The following is a 14,170-nucleotide window of genomic DNA, read 5'->3' as shown; positions in this document are numbered from 1 at the left end:
CCAGGTTTGCGGCGTTCAGGAGCTAAAACATTCGAGAACTGAGGTGTTTGAAAACCAACTGTAATGGTGCCTGGTGGGTGCTGTCTGTTGACAACTCAATTTGTTCTCATGTGTAGGTGCAGAAAAAGCCTGATGAAATTCATGAAAGCCTCTTGAGTGATGGGGCAGCGGAAGAAGAGGAAGATTTCATGATTAGGTAAACTGGCTTGTTTGCATTCGGGCAAACCAGCACATTTGATTTTCCTTTTTGGGGAATTGAAGGCTGTTTACTTAGAAGAAACTGAGCCTTCCTCAATGAAGATGTTAAACCTTATTTTATGTACAGCAGTGTAGTGTTGCATTTTGCAGTGCTGAAATTTACCATGATGGTCCCCGTAGCCATTGCCCCCCTCCCAGGAAAAGTCCAGAAACACAGGCAGTTTTGTTGATCATGCATATCTTCAAAAGCAGCAATGCATAGTACAATATCAATTTTATTAGGAGCAACTGATGCAGAAAGTTTCTTCACTGTGGACATTTATTACTCCATTCTTCAGGCTCCCAGAACAAGTAGCAAAGATTTTTGAATGGGCAGAATGATAACACAGGGACATTAAAATGAGCAGAGCAGCCAGAGTGTATTACTTCCAGCCAGACCAGGAAAGAAAGAACAGTTTTAAAATGTGAAGATTTCTAAAGAGAGCCAAGGTGCTAGAGGTGATTAGGAGTGACCTGGAGTACTGTGTCCAGTTCTGGGCACCACAGTTCAAGAAGGACACTGACAAACTGGAACGTGTCCAGAGGAGGGCAACCAAAATGGTCAAAGGCCTGGAAACGATGCCTTATGAGGAACGCCTAAGGGAGCTGGGCATGTTTAGCCTGGAGAAGAGGAGGTTAAGGGGTGATATGATAGCCATGTTCAAATATATAAAAGGATGTCACATAGAGGAGGGAGAAAGGTTGTTTTCTGCTGCTCCAGAGAAGCGGACACGGAGCAATGGATCCAAACTACAAGAAAGAAGATTCCACCTAAACATTAGGAAGAACTTCCTGACAGTAAGAGCTGTTCGACAGTGGAATTTGCTGCCAAGGAGTGTGGTGGAGTCTCCTTCTTTGGAGGTCTTTAAGCAGAGGCTTGACAACCATATGTCAGGAGTGCTCTGATGGTGTTTCCTGCTTGGCAGGGGGTTGGACTCAATGGCCCTTGTGGTCTATTCCAACTCTATGATTCTATGATTCTATGATTGGGGCAGGAGAACGAGGTTCAAATCGTCACTTGGCATGAACTTCACTGAGTGGCCTTGGGCAGTCACAACCTCTCAGCCTAACCTACCTCACATGGTCTTTTGTGAGGGTGCCTTGGAGGAAAGAAGGGATAAAAACATATTCAATAAAATTAAAAAGTCCTGGACAAAAAATAAATTTCTTCACATGGTTCTGAAAATACGTTAAATTCAGCAGCAGCCGAGTCCTCCCCTGGCGACATTATTGCACGGTTTGGGCAACACAACCGAGAAGGGCCACGTCTTGGGGCAGTAAAACAGTGTTCTGCAGACTTTTCTGGGTTCTTGTGCCTTCCTCCTTTTTCTTCTTCTTTTGTCTTGATGTTCACTCTTAAATGCCAGCTGAATAATGCTCTTTTTGAAGTTCTACAGGAGGGACTCAAAAAGCGGAGAACGAAAAGAAAATGGATATGTTAAATATCTTTTCTGTTGCTTCCGGCCATTTGTACGAACGGTTTTTAAGGTAACTGATTCTTTTCGTTGTTTTATTTTAGGATAGGATTGTGTTTTTCCTCTGTATTTTAACTTTGAAAGTGGAGTGAAGTATTTAAAATGGAGCTTTTGAGTGCTGGGGGCGAGTTGCATGAGCAGTATAAGCAAGACATGTGTAGTTTAAGAGGCTTGTTACTGGATTTTTTATTTCCAGTTGTAAAGATCTCAAATATCAAATTACCTTCCGGCATCTCTGTGGCAATGTTTTGCTGTGCATATGCTAATATGTTAACTGATGAGATTTTCCCCCCTCTCCAGAATAATGATGCTCTCAGTTCTGCGCCACACCAAGACACCGGTTAAATTTTGGTTTCTGAAAAATTATCTGTCACCAACATTTAAAGTAAGTACACTTATCTCCCTGTTAAGTTAAAAACTTTTGTGAGCCATGAAAATAATAGCAGACTCTTGTTAGCAGAAAGATGTCAGTATTTTGAGATCACAAATCAAAACTTATATATAGTAACATCAGCATGCATTTTTCAACTTTAAAATGTGACCTTTGTCTAGATGGCCTTTGAGAGAGACATTTGTCATCATTGTCTGTGCTTTCAATTCTGTCAGGTCAATTTGTAACTTTTAAAACTCTTCCTTGAGTAAAATCCAGTTCTGAGCAATTTTATTTCACAAAAGGTTTGGTAAATTGAAAGTGTCTCATTGCAGCTAATAAGATCTGGTTCTTCTATGATTCTTAACTATAGAGCAGGAAAGGATGGATCAGGGCCACTTATTACATAATAGGCTGATGCCTGAACTGCAGTTTAAGATTGAGCTGTGGGATCACAAATGTTCCCTTCGGTCACAGTTAAGGGGTACATCAACATCATAGCTAAGTGCAGTTAGGCTTTTTTTAAAAAAAAGGTTTTATGCATTTCTATTTGTACTTTTCAAGTTTATACATTTCACTAATTTTATACATTTCACTAATTTTACAATTATTTTGACATTTCAAAACTTCCTTTCCCCTCTTTCTGCAGTTCCATAAATTTGTTTTTAATATCTTCTGCATATCCAAATTAACTTAATTTGCTCATTTATTCATCTCTTTTAAATATATACTCTTATGAAACTGCAGGTTATTACAATAATCCTGCCAGTGTTTTTATCTGTTTATAATTTATCTGTATTCTTTTATATATATAAAAAATGTTATTTTGATTTCTTCTTCTTCTGGTAAGTTTTACCATTTCTGCATATTCCATAAGTTTTTGCATCCGTTCTTCCTTTGCTGGGACTTCTGCTTCTTTCCATTTTGGGGCAAGTAACATTCTTGCCACTGTAGTAGCATACATAAATAAATTTCTATACATTTAGCTAGTTCTGTCCCTATAATTCCCAAAAGAAAAGCTTCTGGGTTGTTTTTTTTACAAAGGTTATTTTAAACATCCTTTTCATTTCATTATATATAATTTCCCAAACACTAGTCATATTTCAGGAAGCACATTAATTCTGCTCTGTTAATTTTTTCAAACATTTTTTACAATAATCTTCATGTCAAACAGTTGCATTGTTTCATAAATTGACTTTCCACCTGCAATTCTACAGTGTTTTTTACTCAAACCTCTCACCCAGGCAAATCTGAGCATATGTGTACCATACTTGGGAAGCATGTACTGTTAGGAGATTGCCAAGATTATCACAATATGTTGACCATCTGAATGGGGGTTGGATTGTTCTCTGACTGGTGTTTGGGATGGAATGGCTGCTAATAAGTAGGCCATTCTTGATTTAGACATCCCCAGGGAAAATGTGAAGCTGGGAATTGTCTTGGAAGTAGTGTTTGCCTCAAGTTTCCCATGTGACCTTGACAAGTTTCTTTGGCAACAGCGTGTGTGCAACTTTCTTTCTGTCTTTTTATCTTGTAGAAAGTTATCCCTCACATGGCAAACAAATACGGATTCCAGTATGAACTTGTGCAGTACAAATGGCCCCACTGGCTTCATCAACAGGCAGAAAAGCAAAGAATCATCTGGGGTTACAAAATTCTTTTTCTGGATGTTCTCTTCCCGTTGGCTGTGGACAAAATAATATTTGTTGATGCTGATCAGGTAAAAAAGTCCAGTTTTTAAGGAAGCACAGTATGCATCTAAGACTGTTCTTGTTTGCATTGGTTCAGCGTGTCTCTGATATGCCTGAATGTTACGCTTCAGGCCAGAACTGCAGTTTCGCTTGGTTAAAGTTTAACCCTAGATTGTACCATTTTAGTCCATTGAGTGGGCACATATGAATGCTCTCTTTGATGCACAGACAGAACTAGCACATCCCGGAGAGGATTCAGAAACATAATCCTCCTCCGGGATGAGGTTTTGTGGAAGAGCTTTTGAAAGTGCAACCCCCACTTGAGTATTGGAGTTCAGGCAAAATCTTTCCCATGTTACATTGTTGATTGAGGGTTCCCAGCTCTTACACTTGGCCGGGAAGTCATTGCCATCAAGGATATAGCATTCGGGACACCATAACTGATGAAAAGGTTTGCTTGTAACGTTTTCACCCCAAGTGGGCCTTGGCATTGCTAGGGTCATGCTAGGCATCCTCTTTCAACTGGGAGCTGGGATGGAACTGCATTCCATAATGGCTTTGATTCCTGTTACCTGTCCCAGAGATGTGTGTTCAACATACAGAGTATGGTAGTTCAATTCTCAGTGATGTTCTGATGAGATGGGTGAAGAAAGCTTTGAAACATTTAAAAAGCCAACTCCCCCCCCTTCCCCCTTCAGTCTCTGTTCAGCTTTTCCTCTCCCTGCCCCCAGTTATCACAGCTGGCCTCCTTCCTCGCTTTGCTCTTTCCCAGAATTCTGCTTCCAACCTTTAATTGGCCGTGCATTCCATGACATCATATAGAGTGTAGGCGTTACACCATCCTCTCTGTTTCTCCTACTGTTTAGATCGTAAGAAGCGACTTGAAAGAACTCCGGGATATAGATTTGAAAGGAGCACCCTATGGCTATACTCCCTTCTGTGATAGCCGTCCAGAAATGGATGGCTACCGTTTCTGGAAGTCAGGCTATTGGGCTTCACATCTTGGAAAAAGGAAGTACCACATTAGGTAAGAGAACTAAACAACCCTATCTCTCTTCTCTGCACCCTCCTTTTTATTGTATGTAGAAATTAGTTAAAACATTTTTTATGCCAAAGTTCTCTATTGAATATTTCACTAAGCAGGATACCCTGAAGTACATATAGACAAAGCATGGAACCTCTATGGGTTCTTTTTATGTGTTGAGACCTTATTCTGGCCTCATGTTTACCCTTCTTTTGGATACAAAGAAATGTGACCTTAATACATTGCTCTGAAACTTGTCGCTTTTATAGTGCTTTGTATGTTGTGGATCTGAAGAGGTTCCGGAAGATTGCTGCAGGAGACAGACTTAGAGGTCAATACCAAGCCCTTAGTAAGGATCCAGGCAGTTTATCCAACCTAGATCAGGTATGCTGCAACTAGTGGTGTATGTATGTCACAAAACTATTGTCTTGCTTGCTCTTGCTACAGTGACAGTAGCAGTGTCAAGGAAAGAAAACACACCCCTTTGCTTTTAGCATGGCCTAGTGCTGTTTAGCTACTGTGTGTAACATTTTACTATTCACTATATTCAGCTTGTGTCTTGGAACTTCAGCAGCAATGATAACTGGTGACGTGTTTTTTCCCCCCAGGATCTTCCAAATAACATGATTCATCAGGTGTCCATTAAATCTCTTCCTCAAGAGTGGCTGTGGTGTGAAACTTGGTGCAGCGATGAATCCAAGAAAAAGGCTAAAACCATTGATCTGGTGAGCTACTTTGTAATAATTCCCCTCTCCCCCAATAAACATTCATAGTGAACATTTTATCCATCCTAAAGGAGAATACTGTTGCATGGTGTCTTGAAGGCAGTCCTGCTGTAAACTGTTGGATAATGAGACATTTCTTCAATGCACGCTGCAATCCACCCTATGGTAATATCAGGAGGAGGTACTGAGCACATGTACTCATTCCATGCCCTTCCTCCATTGGTGCTGTGGTCTAAACCACTGAGCCTCTTGGGCTTGCCCATCGGAAGGTTGGCAGTTTGAATCCCCGCAACGGGGTGAGCTCCCACTGCTCCGTCCCAGCTCCTGCCAACCTAGCAGTTCGAAAGCAAGCCAGTGCAAGTAGATAAATTGGTACCACTGTGGTGTGAAGGTAAACAGCGTTTCCATGTGGTCTGGCTTCCGTCACAGTGCCCTGTTATACCAGAAGCAGTTTAGTCATGCTGGCCACATGACCTGGAAAGCTGTCTGTGGACAAACGCCAACTCCCTCGGCCTGAAGCAATATGAGCACTGCAACCTCAGTCACCTTTGACTGGACTTAACCATCCAGGGTACCTTTACCTTTTAAAATTGAGCAGCTGAACTTTACATGTGTTTAATCTGCAAGATACAACCCATGACTACCACCCAAGGTGTCTCAGGAAGGGAAAATTGCATAGCAACACTTTCTTGACTTTTCCAGTTGATCACCTTTATACAGGTGTGAATGTCTTTCAAAAAGAGCATTGCTATCCAATTTTATATCTGTTCATCAGATCTCCATCTTTAAGAATCAGATTGTCTGCTGTGGACTCCCTATCAGATTCACATTCTTGTGCTTTTGGTGAAGTTGACAGAAGAGCTTGTTTGGAATGAGGCAGTTTTTTTAAAAAAAGATGAATGGTGGGACTGAGGGCTCCTGGGGGGCTGGTGACAGATGGTTCTGTTTATAAAAAAGAATGCTATCCAGATGTGCAGGCTGCCTAAAGAGCAGTGATTGAAAAGCATGGCATGCTGTTCTCCAGAAATGTATTAATACGTGGATTTTTTTGCCAACATAATTTGTATGGCTGCTGATGTGTCAGCACAGCTACGATTTCTAATTCTGCTATGGAACCAGAATGGTGTGTATTTTAGGCCTTAATGTGAGTCCCATATGGAAAACAGATACGGGAAGTGGGACAACACTGAAACCTGGGAAACAGATTTGCTTCCCTGCTATGTCGTCTCTGCCTTTATTTGTGACTTATCCCCAGGGTTTCCTCCATTCTAAAGTGATAGCTGTAGGAGGACTGTGCCAGGTGACACTTCCGGACCACAATAACAGACCCATAATCTGTTTGTACTATTTGTATTTCAGTGTAACAATCCGAAAACCAAAGAACCCAAACTAGAGGCTGCTGTCAGGATAGTTCCTGAATGGACAGAGTATGATTCTGAAATACAGCAGCTTATAAATCAAATAAAAAAGGAGAAGAAAACCATGAGTCAGTCTCAACAAAAAGGTGAGATATAGAAACATTTGCTCATTAAAGACCTTTGGCGGGGGGAAGGGGGTGATAAGCAGCAAGTTCCAACATTTAATGCCTATCAGGACTGGTGAATTTGCAATGCTGGGGTCCTCAGAACCACTGGCAGAGGAAGGGAGGGTGCTGGGGGTGCAGTCTGCCCTGAAGGGGGGTGACATCGCCCCCTGCTCCCCCGGGACGCTAGCCCCGCCCCCAGGTGCCAGAGCAGCTAGCTCCGCCTCTGCTCAGAACCATGCAAGGATGCCTTTATTGATACCCGTAGAGAGGCCTCATGAGTTCAGAGAGATCATTGTTTCAGAAAATTACCCTCCAACTCGTGGATGGCAATCAAACTGGCACCAAGGGTGTGCTGCACCCTCCCCAGGCCCTGTGTGTTTGCATATGCAAGTAGAGAATGCCAAAAGAGTGTTCTCGCTTTCCTATAATGTTCCAATACAGTCCAAGGTAGCTGATATTAGAATTTGAGCTGTTTGCTCTTTTCTTTTCTCGAATGAATATTACTGCCTAATAAAATCCAGAGATTGTCCAAGCTCCTGTATAACTGTCTGTGGCCCTTATTGTGAGTTAGTTCCGGAAGTAGAACAGCAAGCTCTGGAGTAACTTCTGGTTGTCTTGTTTCCTATGTGAAGGAACCAGCTTGCAATAGAACCACCAACTTGGACAAGAGATTATGGCTAAGTAAATTAATTGTGATTCTAACGGTGATGAGAAAATGGCACGAAGAATGTCTCGGCTTTATTCAGTTCTTGTGTGATCTTGCAGTTGTTCTGTGTACTCAAATAATTATTATTTTGTTTGTTTTTCATTTACAGATTCCAGCCATGATGAACTCTAGCACTATTTGAAGAGTGTCCTGATGACACAGCTACTGGCCATAGACTGGGGGTTAGTGGTAGTTTTTGTGGATGTATGTAAATACTACAGAGATGCTCTATATTTTTAAATGAAAACTTCTGGCATTTTATTGGGACTTGGAACGGAATAACAGAGTGGAAAGGAAACCTAGTAAAGTGTGGGCTGTGCAGTTTGTCATTCAGTCCGATTGCCTTTCCACTTCTTTCGTTTCCAAAGGCATTACAAATTCTGGTGCTACATTCGCTAAGTGCACACTGCTTTTGTTTCACATTACACAAATATTTTGTTGGAGATCTCATGTAATAATTTTGAAATGTCTGTCTGTAGTAAACAAACACCCCCATCTCATACTTTTCTTTTTAAAGCTCTATTCCATCTTTCTGCAGAAGCTTCCAAGGAAGCTGATCTGAGACAATACTTGAAGTTGCATTGCTTTTTCTGTATGACATGTCTGCGTGCCTCTTTGTCGTGTCTGATGTCACTTTCACTGAACTTTACTCTCCTGGTGCAAGAAGTCAGTTGGGTCCCATTCCGTGGAGAAAGTGCTGAATTTTGGAGGGTTCAGCTCGCCAGCTCAGCAAGGACTGAACAGTCTTGGCACTTGCTAAACCTCAATATTCCCGCTGGGCTCTGAAAGAGATGCTGCGTAAGATCAGCAGCTGCTGCCAGGGAAACAAAGTGGGAGCCCCGAATCTCACCAAGAGCAGCCACTTAAGTGATGTGGGGCAAGCAAACGGCAACTACCTCCGATGTTACTAAATGAAGGACTTCCTTTGCAGACACAAATCCTCTGACATCTAGTTCCGGCCTGCAAACTTAAAAGTTGATAATCACTTCTAAAAGTGACTTCTAAAAGCATTTGGCTTAGACCCCAGAGGAAATACTGGAACTAATGGATACTCGCTCCTGCACCCCCATATACTTTTAACCTTCTTTTCAATCTACCTGCCTAAGTTTTCTTTTTGGTTCTCCCAGATAGTCTAGCTGCCCAGAGTGGCTGGGCAGACCCAGCCAGATGGGTGGGGTATAAATAATAAATTATTATTATTATGTTCTTAGCTGCTGCTGGGCCCAAAAATATTTGTCTACCTGCTCTGCCAACCTGGGGCAAACATGGCCATTGTTCTGTTTGCTGCCCTGGGTTCCTTTAGGAGGAAGGGTAAGATATAAATTTAATAATTTCTCCTGTCTGTTTAATCTATAAATCTATTTAAAACCCAAAATCTTTGTGAGACCCTCATTCAGCTGCACTGGATTCCAGTTGATAAACCTTTTCCTGCTTCCACAACACTTTTTGTGACTGTTTTGAGAGTCTTTGCTGATACTCAGATTTCTCTACCCCTTCTCTAAAATGCCTCTCTTTGTATAGATTAGCAAGATGTGTCTTTTGCAATCACTTTTTCTTCCTCAGTCTTACATTGATTTGTCTTTTACAATATCAGCCTTGTTACCACTGACATCTGAAGGCAGCCCTGCTTAGGGAAGTTTTTAATGTTTGAGGTTCTATTGTGTTTTTAATATTCTGTTGGGAGCTGCCCAGAGTGGCTGGGGTATAAATAAATTATTATTATTATTATTATTGATGGGCATGGTTTCCTGGATCCTCCTGATCTTTAATTTTATGAGTTTTTGTGACAGTAAACCAAACTAATCCATGTCTTTTACTCCCTATCTCTCTGGTACAAAATGATGTATCAGGCTGGAACTAGATGTTACAACAAACAATGGACTGCCATCTCCAAATGGTACAATAAGAATCTAACATAAAATAAAAATCAAATTATTCCCTCTTTGTGCAGTAAAATTTACTTCTCTCCTGCTGTGCATAATTTTGATTTCACATCAGAGAAACTGTAGAGGAGAAACTGAGATAGAGCAGGAGCTGTAAGCCCTCCATGAAACAAATGCAAGGGAGATGGAGCTGTTGCTGTAGAGATTTCTTTCACAGGGAGCGGGGCTGCTTCTATCAGTATTATCCGATACCGTGAGACAGTGGTTAAAAAGCAACATTCTACAGTGTTGTCTCCTCTGGTTATTGTAAAACTATGGCACAATTATTTACCTTGGTATAATCTCACTTCATAAAAAAAGATGGCAGCTTGAAACAGATGTAATTTAGACACAGCTTTAATCAAAATCTTTCTTGAATAGTTTTCATCTTTATCTTCAAAACACCTTCTTGGCTTTCATAATGTTTTTAAAAAATAGAGCTTTATTCCAAGACATTTCCAAAGTGCACCCACACTGCAATGGTATATATGTTAACTGATACTGGCTGGTCTTTTTTCACTATAAATCCTGCACTGAGGTACTCTTGTTCACTCTAATTTGCAGGCCCTAATTGCACTTCACCCAAGAGCAAAGCTAGTAGCTCTCGAAAAACCCAAGAATAGCCCAAAACAACTGAAATACACACAAATAAAAGTGAGGGCCTCTCAGGAGCCCTCCCCCATTTCATACAATAGGCCTAAAAAAGGAATTATTTAAATTACTGTTCAGCATAAATGCATAAGAGCTGCCTTTGGCCACACTTTTGACATACTTCCCTTGGACACAGGAAAAGCATTAGGTTGGCACTGGTTACATTACTTAGGAAGATTACTGAGAGCAAGATCTGATGTGCAGTTCAGATGCATGTGCTCACAGAAACTATTCCAAAAATCTGTCCTATGCCAGAAAACGTTATAAATTAAGAAGCCATAGGAGCACTTCAAGCATTCAGTACTTATCTAGTGTTTTGGGATGTGTGAAAGAGAATGTGCTTGACCCGAACTGGACATAATTGGACTCCACAATTGACATGGCTTGGTAACAGCAAATCTAGCAAAAGAAAATATATGCAGAACTTACTCCATGCATAGCTCTCACTTGCAAGAACTGGTTAGGGGTTTATGGATTATTGAATACCAGTAGTACTGTAGACGACAACATTAGCGGAGTTACTCTTGAACTTTTGACTTGAGAGCTGGAGTGAGAAGGTGGTGAAATATTTAACTAGGCTGCTCTGAGCCCAAAATGCACTATAGTCATTTCTTAATGCTCAAAAATTGCCTTCTGGAGAGAGGCTAGATTTTTTTGAAAGCCACTTTTGCAGGTCCATCATCTCATTATGAAAGGACTTTAAATGCTGTTATGAATGCATTTCACAAGTACCAGAGTAATGCTAAATTTAAGGCTATCAGAAGTGTCCCAGTTCCTGCAGCAAAGCTAAGATGGAAGCCAGCTTTGGTTTCCTATGACATCAAGTAGCTCAGTGACTTAACAGAATGAAACAGTGCCTTCTTCCTATATAACTTAATGTACCCCAAGCGCTTCTTGGTTATATGCATTAGTTAAGGCAATGAAGCACTAAAAACTGCCATTTGGAGGGGTCACATTTTCATCAAATTGTAAAACACTGTTGATATCCTCATCCCAACACTGTCATCTTGACAGTTTCCTTACACTACACATCTCTTTCCGTTTTTCCTTTTTAAGAAAAAAAAAAATCTAAGATCGGAACTAGTTCTGCACATTTGGGGCAATGTCTCAGTCGTTCTGCTCAAATGTCAAGCATATGTTGAGTGAAAAGCTCAAAATGGATCTATTTAATTAACACCAACTAAGAATATCATTCTATTTAAGTATCTTTCTGAAGCAACCATAAAAAGAAAAGAGGTTTTAATCCAAATGAGAAAATTGCCCTTGTAAAAATAAGTTAGAAAAAGCCCACAAGCCAGCTGCAGTCGTCCTATATTGGATAAGTAAAGAGTCCTAGTGATGATGCTTCTCTGGGGAATTATCTTAAGCACTAGAGTGGCTTTTTAGAGGACTTGCATGTTGCATAAAATCCTCCTAAAAAGTAGTATGGGGACAGTTATACTATCTATACTCAGGCAAATCCATATCCTGCTTTGAAGAGGCAGGCTTTGTCATAACCTGAGCTATGTTTACAGAGTGCCTCAGAGGTGCCAACAGCGTGCAGAAGTGATGGAGAAGCTCCTCCGATGTCTCCCAAGAAAACAAACTTTTCCTCTTAGCAGAAATGAAAACTAGATTGCTTTTCTCACTGTAGCGACGAGAAAGCATAAAGTATCCCATCGCGTTCCAAAGGTCATGAAGAGTTTAGTAAAAAAGAAGAAGAAAAATTAAAGTGCTTTGGGGAAACAATTGCTTCTCTGGTGTTAATGTGTCTTGAGTTGAAGGTCTGAACCCACTTCAGAATAAGGGGTCCAAAGACTTCTGCAGCCTTCCACCTCTTTAGAGATCTAACACCCAAAAGTACAAAAATAACCAGCACTAACATAACTGTTGTTTCGCTCTCCATTGTGGACTTGCTTACTCTTTAGCCTATCACTGAAAAGCTGGCATTTATTTAAGTTCAACGATCGAAACTCCTAACTGAAATTGTCTAGAAATAAAAATAAAGAGAGTCCTAGGGGGAAAAAAAGGGAAGCGGTGGGGTTGTTTCTAATTGAAGTGGAATTTAAATTTAAAAGGTCCTCCGGAACTGAACGGGTCAAACCCTTGCCACGTATTCCAGCCTCTGTGGAAGTGGTTTCCTCCGCCTTGCTGGCTTTCTGCATCCAGCGGATCTTCCCCTGCGTCAAACTTCCTCCGCATCTCTGAAAAGACACACACGTGGCAATGAGGTCTGTAGAACTGGACACATCATCCAACCAGGCTCTAGGATATTTCATAAACATGGTAGACCACTAGAATTTCAATGGGTGGATAGCCATGGCATGCCTTCCACCCCAGATGGCCCTAAATGTCAGGTAATCAGCGTTTTTCACAAGAGGAGCATGATTAAGAAACCCGAGGTAGCCAGCCTGATACCATCCACATGCCAGCTGCCAGAATCCATCACCATTGTGCTAGTTGGGGCCTGGACACGGCGGCATTGGCTACGCGTCCGCAATGAAGAGAACTCCTGCTTTTCAAATAGAGATGAAAAGCAAAACATGTTGGCTGCGTGGGTCTATCGTTTTGAGAACGAACTAGTCCCAAAACAAGCTGCAAGCCCACATACCTGGATCAGTGAGGACTTCTTTGGCAGCTGCAATATCAATAAACTTCTTCTCTGCTTTCTTCTTCTCTTCCTCATCCTGGAAATTATCTGGGTGCCACTGCATTGCTAGCTTTCGGTATGCTTTGACGATTTCTTGTTTTCTCGCATTCCTGCAGAGAGGGTGGGAAGAATCAGTTCTCCAACTGTCTTCACGTCAAGGTAAGTCTTGAAACACAGGCAGACACAGAAACGGGACACCTTTGCCAGCACCTAAAGCCCTCTCCAATCTTTCAAAGGGATCACAGGAAAGAGCAGTAAGCTCCACCCCCAACATCCCCACAGGAGACATTTCCATATTGAGTGGGAAGGTTTGAAGGGGCTTTCTAAGTGCATTCAGCTAAGCAAAGGATTGGAGGCCTCTGCAGGATCCAGCACCTTCTGTTATTATCAGGGTAGCTGATCATTCAGAGGTATCTGAAATGCATCCATCTGAATGCACTTAGAAGCCCTCTTCAGACCTAGGCAGTGCAAGTGCCTCTCATGCCTCTACAATTTTCCACCCCTTTGCATGTTACTTGAAAGGGATACATGGGGAGTGGGAAATAAGGGTAACATCCAACTGTGCTCAATCTATAGACATAGTCTATTTCAAACAAACCCAAAACTATTTCTTCAGGGCATTTTCATCAGTCAGCATCTGCAGAAAGGGCATCGCAGCCCAAAACTTTCTGATAACTCCCACAAAGTCATTACCTTTTGAACATTACCAGTGTTCTTTGGACTTAGGGCCACGTGGAACACTTACTTTGAATTTTGAGCAACCTTAATCTAAGTCTGCTTGTTTCTTACATAGGTTGCCATAAACGTTAACCAGGCGTCTAAAAATGTGTTTGTCCCTTCATGAGGAGACTGAAATGTGGGAGCAAGAAAGCCAAGGAGCTTCTGGGTATTAGTCACTGTAGACACAGAGGGGCAGCCTGACCACGTCCTGCACCCTAGAGCTGCAGGTGGGGAACTTGGCCTGCATGGCTTCCCCCAATCCATGTTCACCTGCCCCACACCTGGTGACGGACAGGTAGAGATGTACCATCAGGAGGCTTAAATGGCGCTTCCAACTGTTCACTGGCAAGGGCAAGCAGACTTTGGCTTTACACCCATCGTCATCTGATGATGACAATGATGATGATTTATTTGTATACCGACCTATACCCACAGGTCTCAGGGTGATTCACAACATAAAATATTGAAAGATTTTTGGCAGAAGGTAACTGAAAC

General features: G+C 41.6%; 2 protein-coding genes across 5 annotated transcripts in view; one reads left to right on the top strand and one right to left on the bottom strand.

The window, feature by feature from the left end:
- UGGT2 (UDP-glucose glycoprotein glucosyltransferase 2) overlaps positions 1-9,695 on the top strand; it is a 77,978-nt gene extending 68,283 nt beyond the window's left edge. For 2 of the 3 annotated variants that reach the window (XM_077927719.1, XM_028728304.2), the window contains 9 exons: positions 117-196; positions 1,627-1,725; positions 2,013-2,097; positions 3,620-3,802; positions 4,640-4,800; positions 5,067-5,181; positions 5,406-5,522; positions 6,882-7,026; positions 7,863-9,695. In XM_077927719.1, coding sequence (XP_077783845.1) covers positions 117-196; positions 1,627-1,725; positions 2,013-2,097; positions 3,620-3,802; positions 4,640-4,800; positions 5,067-5,181; positions 5,406-5,522; positions 6,882-7,026; positions 7,863-7,885 — 1,008 coding nt within the window. In that variant the 3' untranslated portion in view covers positions 7,886-9,695. Of the gene's footprint in view, positions 1-116; positions 197-1,626; positions 1,726-2,012; positions 2,098-3,619; positions 3,803-4,639; positions 4,801-5,066; positions 5,182-5,405; positions 5,523-6,881; positions 7,027-7,862 lie in introns of those variants that run through there. The other variant, XM_077927720.1, reaches the window with a different exon arrangement.
- A 321-nt stretch (positions 9,696-10,016) lies between these two features.
- Positions 10,017-14,170, bottom strand: part of DNAJC3 (DnaJ heat shock protein family (Hsp40) member C3) — a 44,415-nt gene continuing 40,261 nt past the window's right edge. For both annotated transcript variants that reach the window (XM_028728309.2, XM_028728308.2), the window contains exons 11-12: positions 12,917-13,065; positions 10,017-12,509 (exon numbers count right to left, since the gene is read on the bottom strand). In XM_028728309.2, the coding sequence (XP_028584142.2) occupies positions 12,355-12,509; positions 12,917-13,065 (304 nt within the window). In that variant the 3' untranslated portion in view covers positions 10,017-12,354. The remainder of the gene's footprint in view (positions 12,510-12,916; positions 13,066-14,170) is intronic.

This window comes from Podarcis muralis, chromosome 4 (genome assembly GCF_964188315.1).
Source record: "Podarcis muralis chromosome 4, rPodMur119.hap1.1, whole genome shotgun sequence".
Lineage (NCBI taxonomy): Eukaryota > Metazoa > Chordata > Lepidosauria > Squamata > Lacertidae > Podarcis > Podarcis muralis.
The sequence above is the reverse complement of the archived record's forward strand: the minus strand, read 5'-3'. Positions and strand labels throughout refer to the sequence as shown.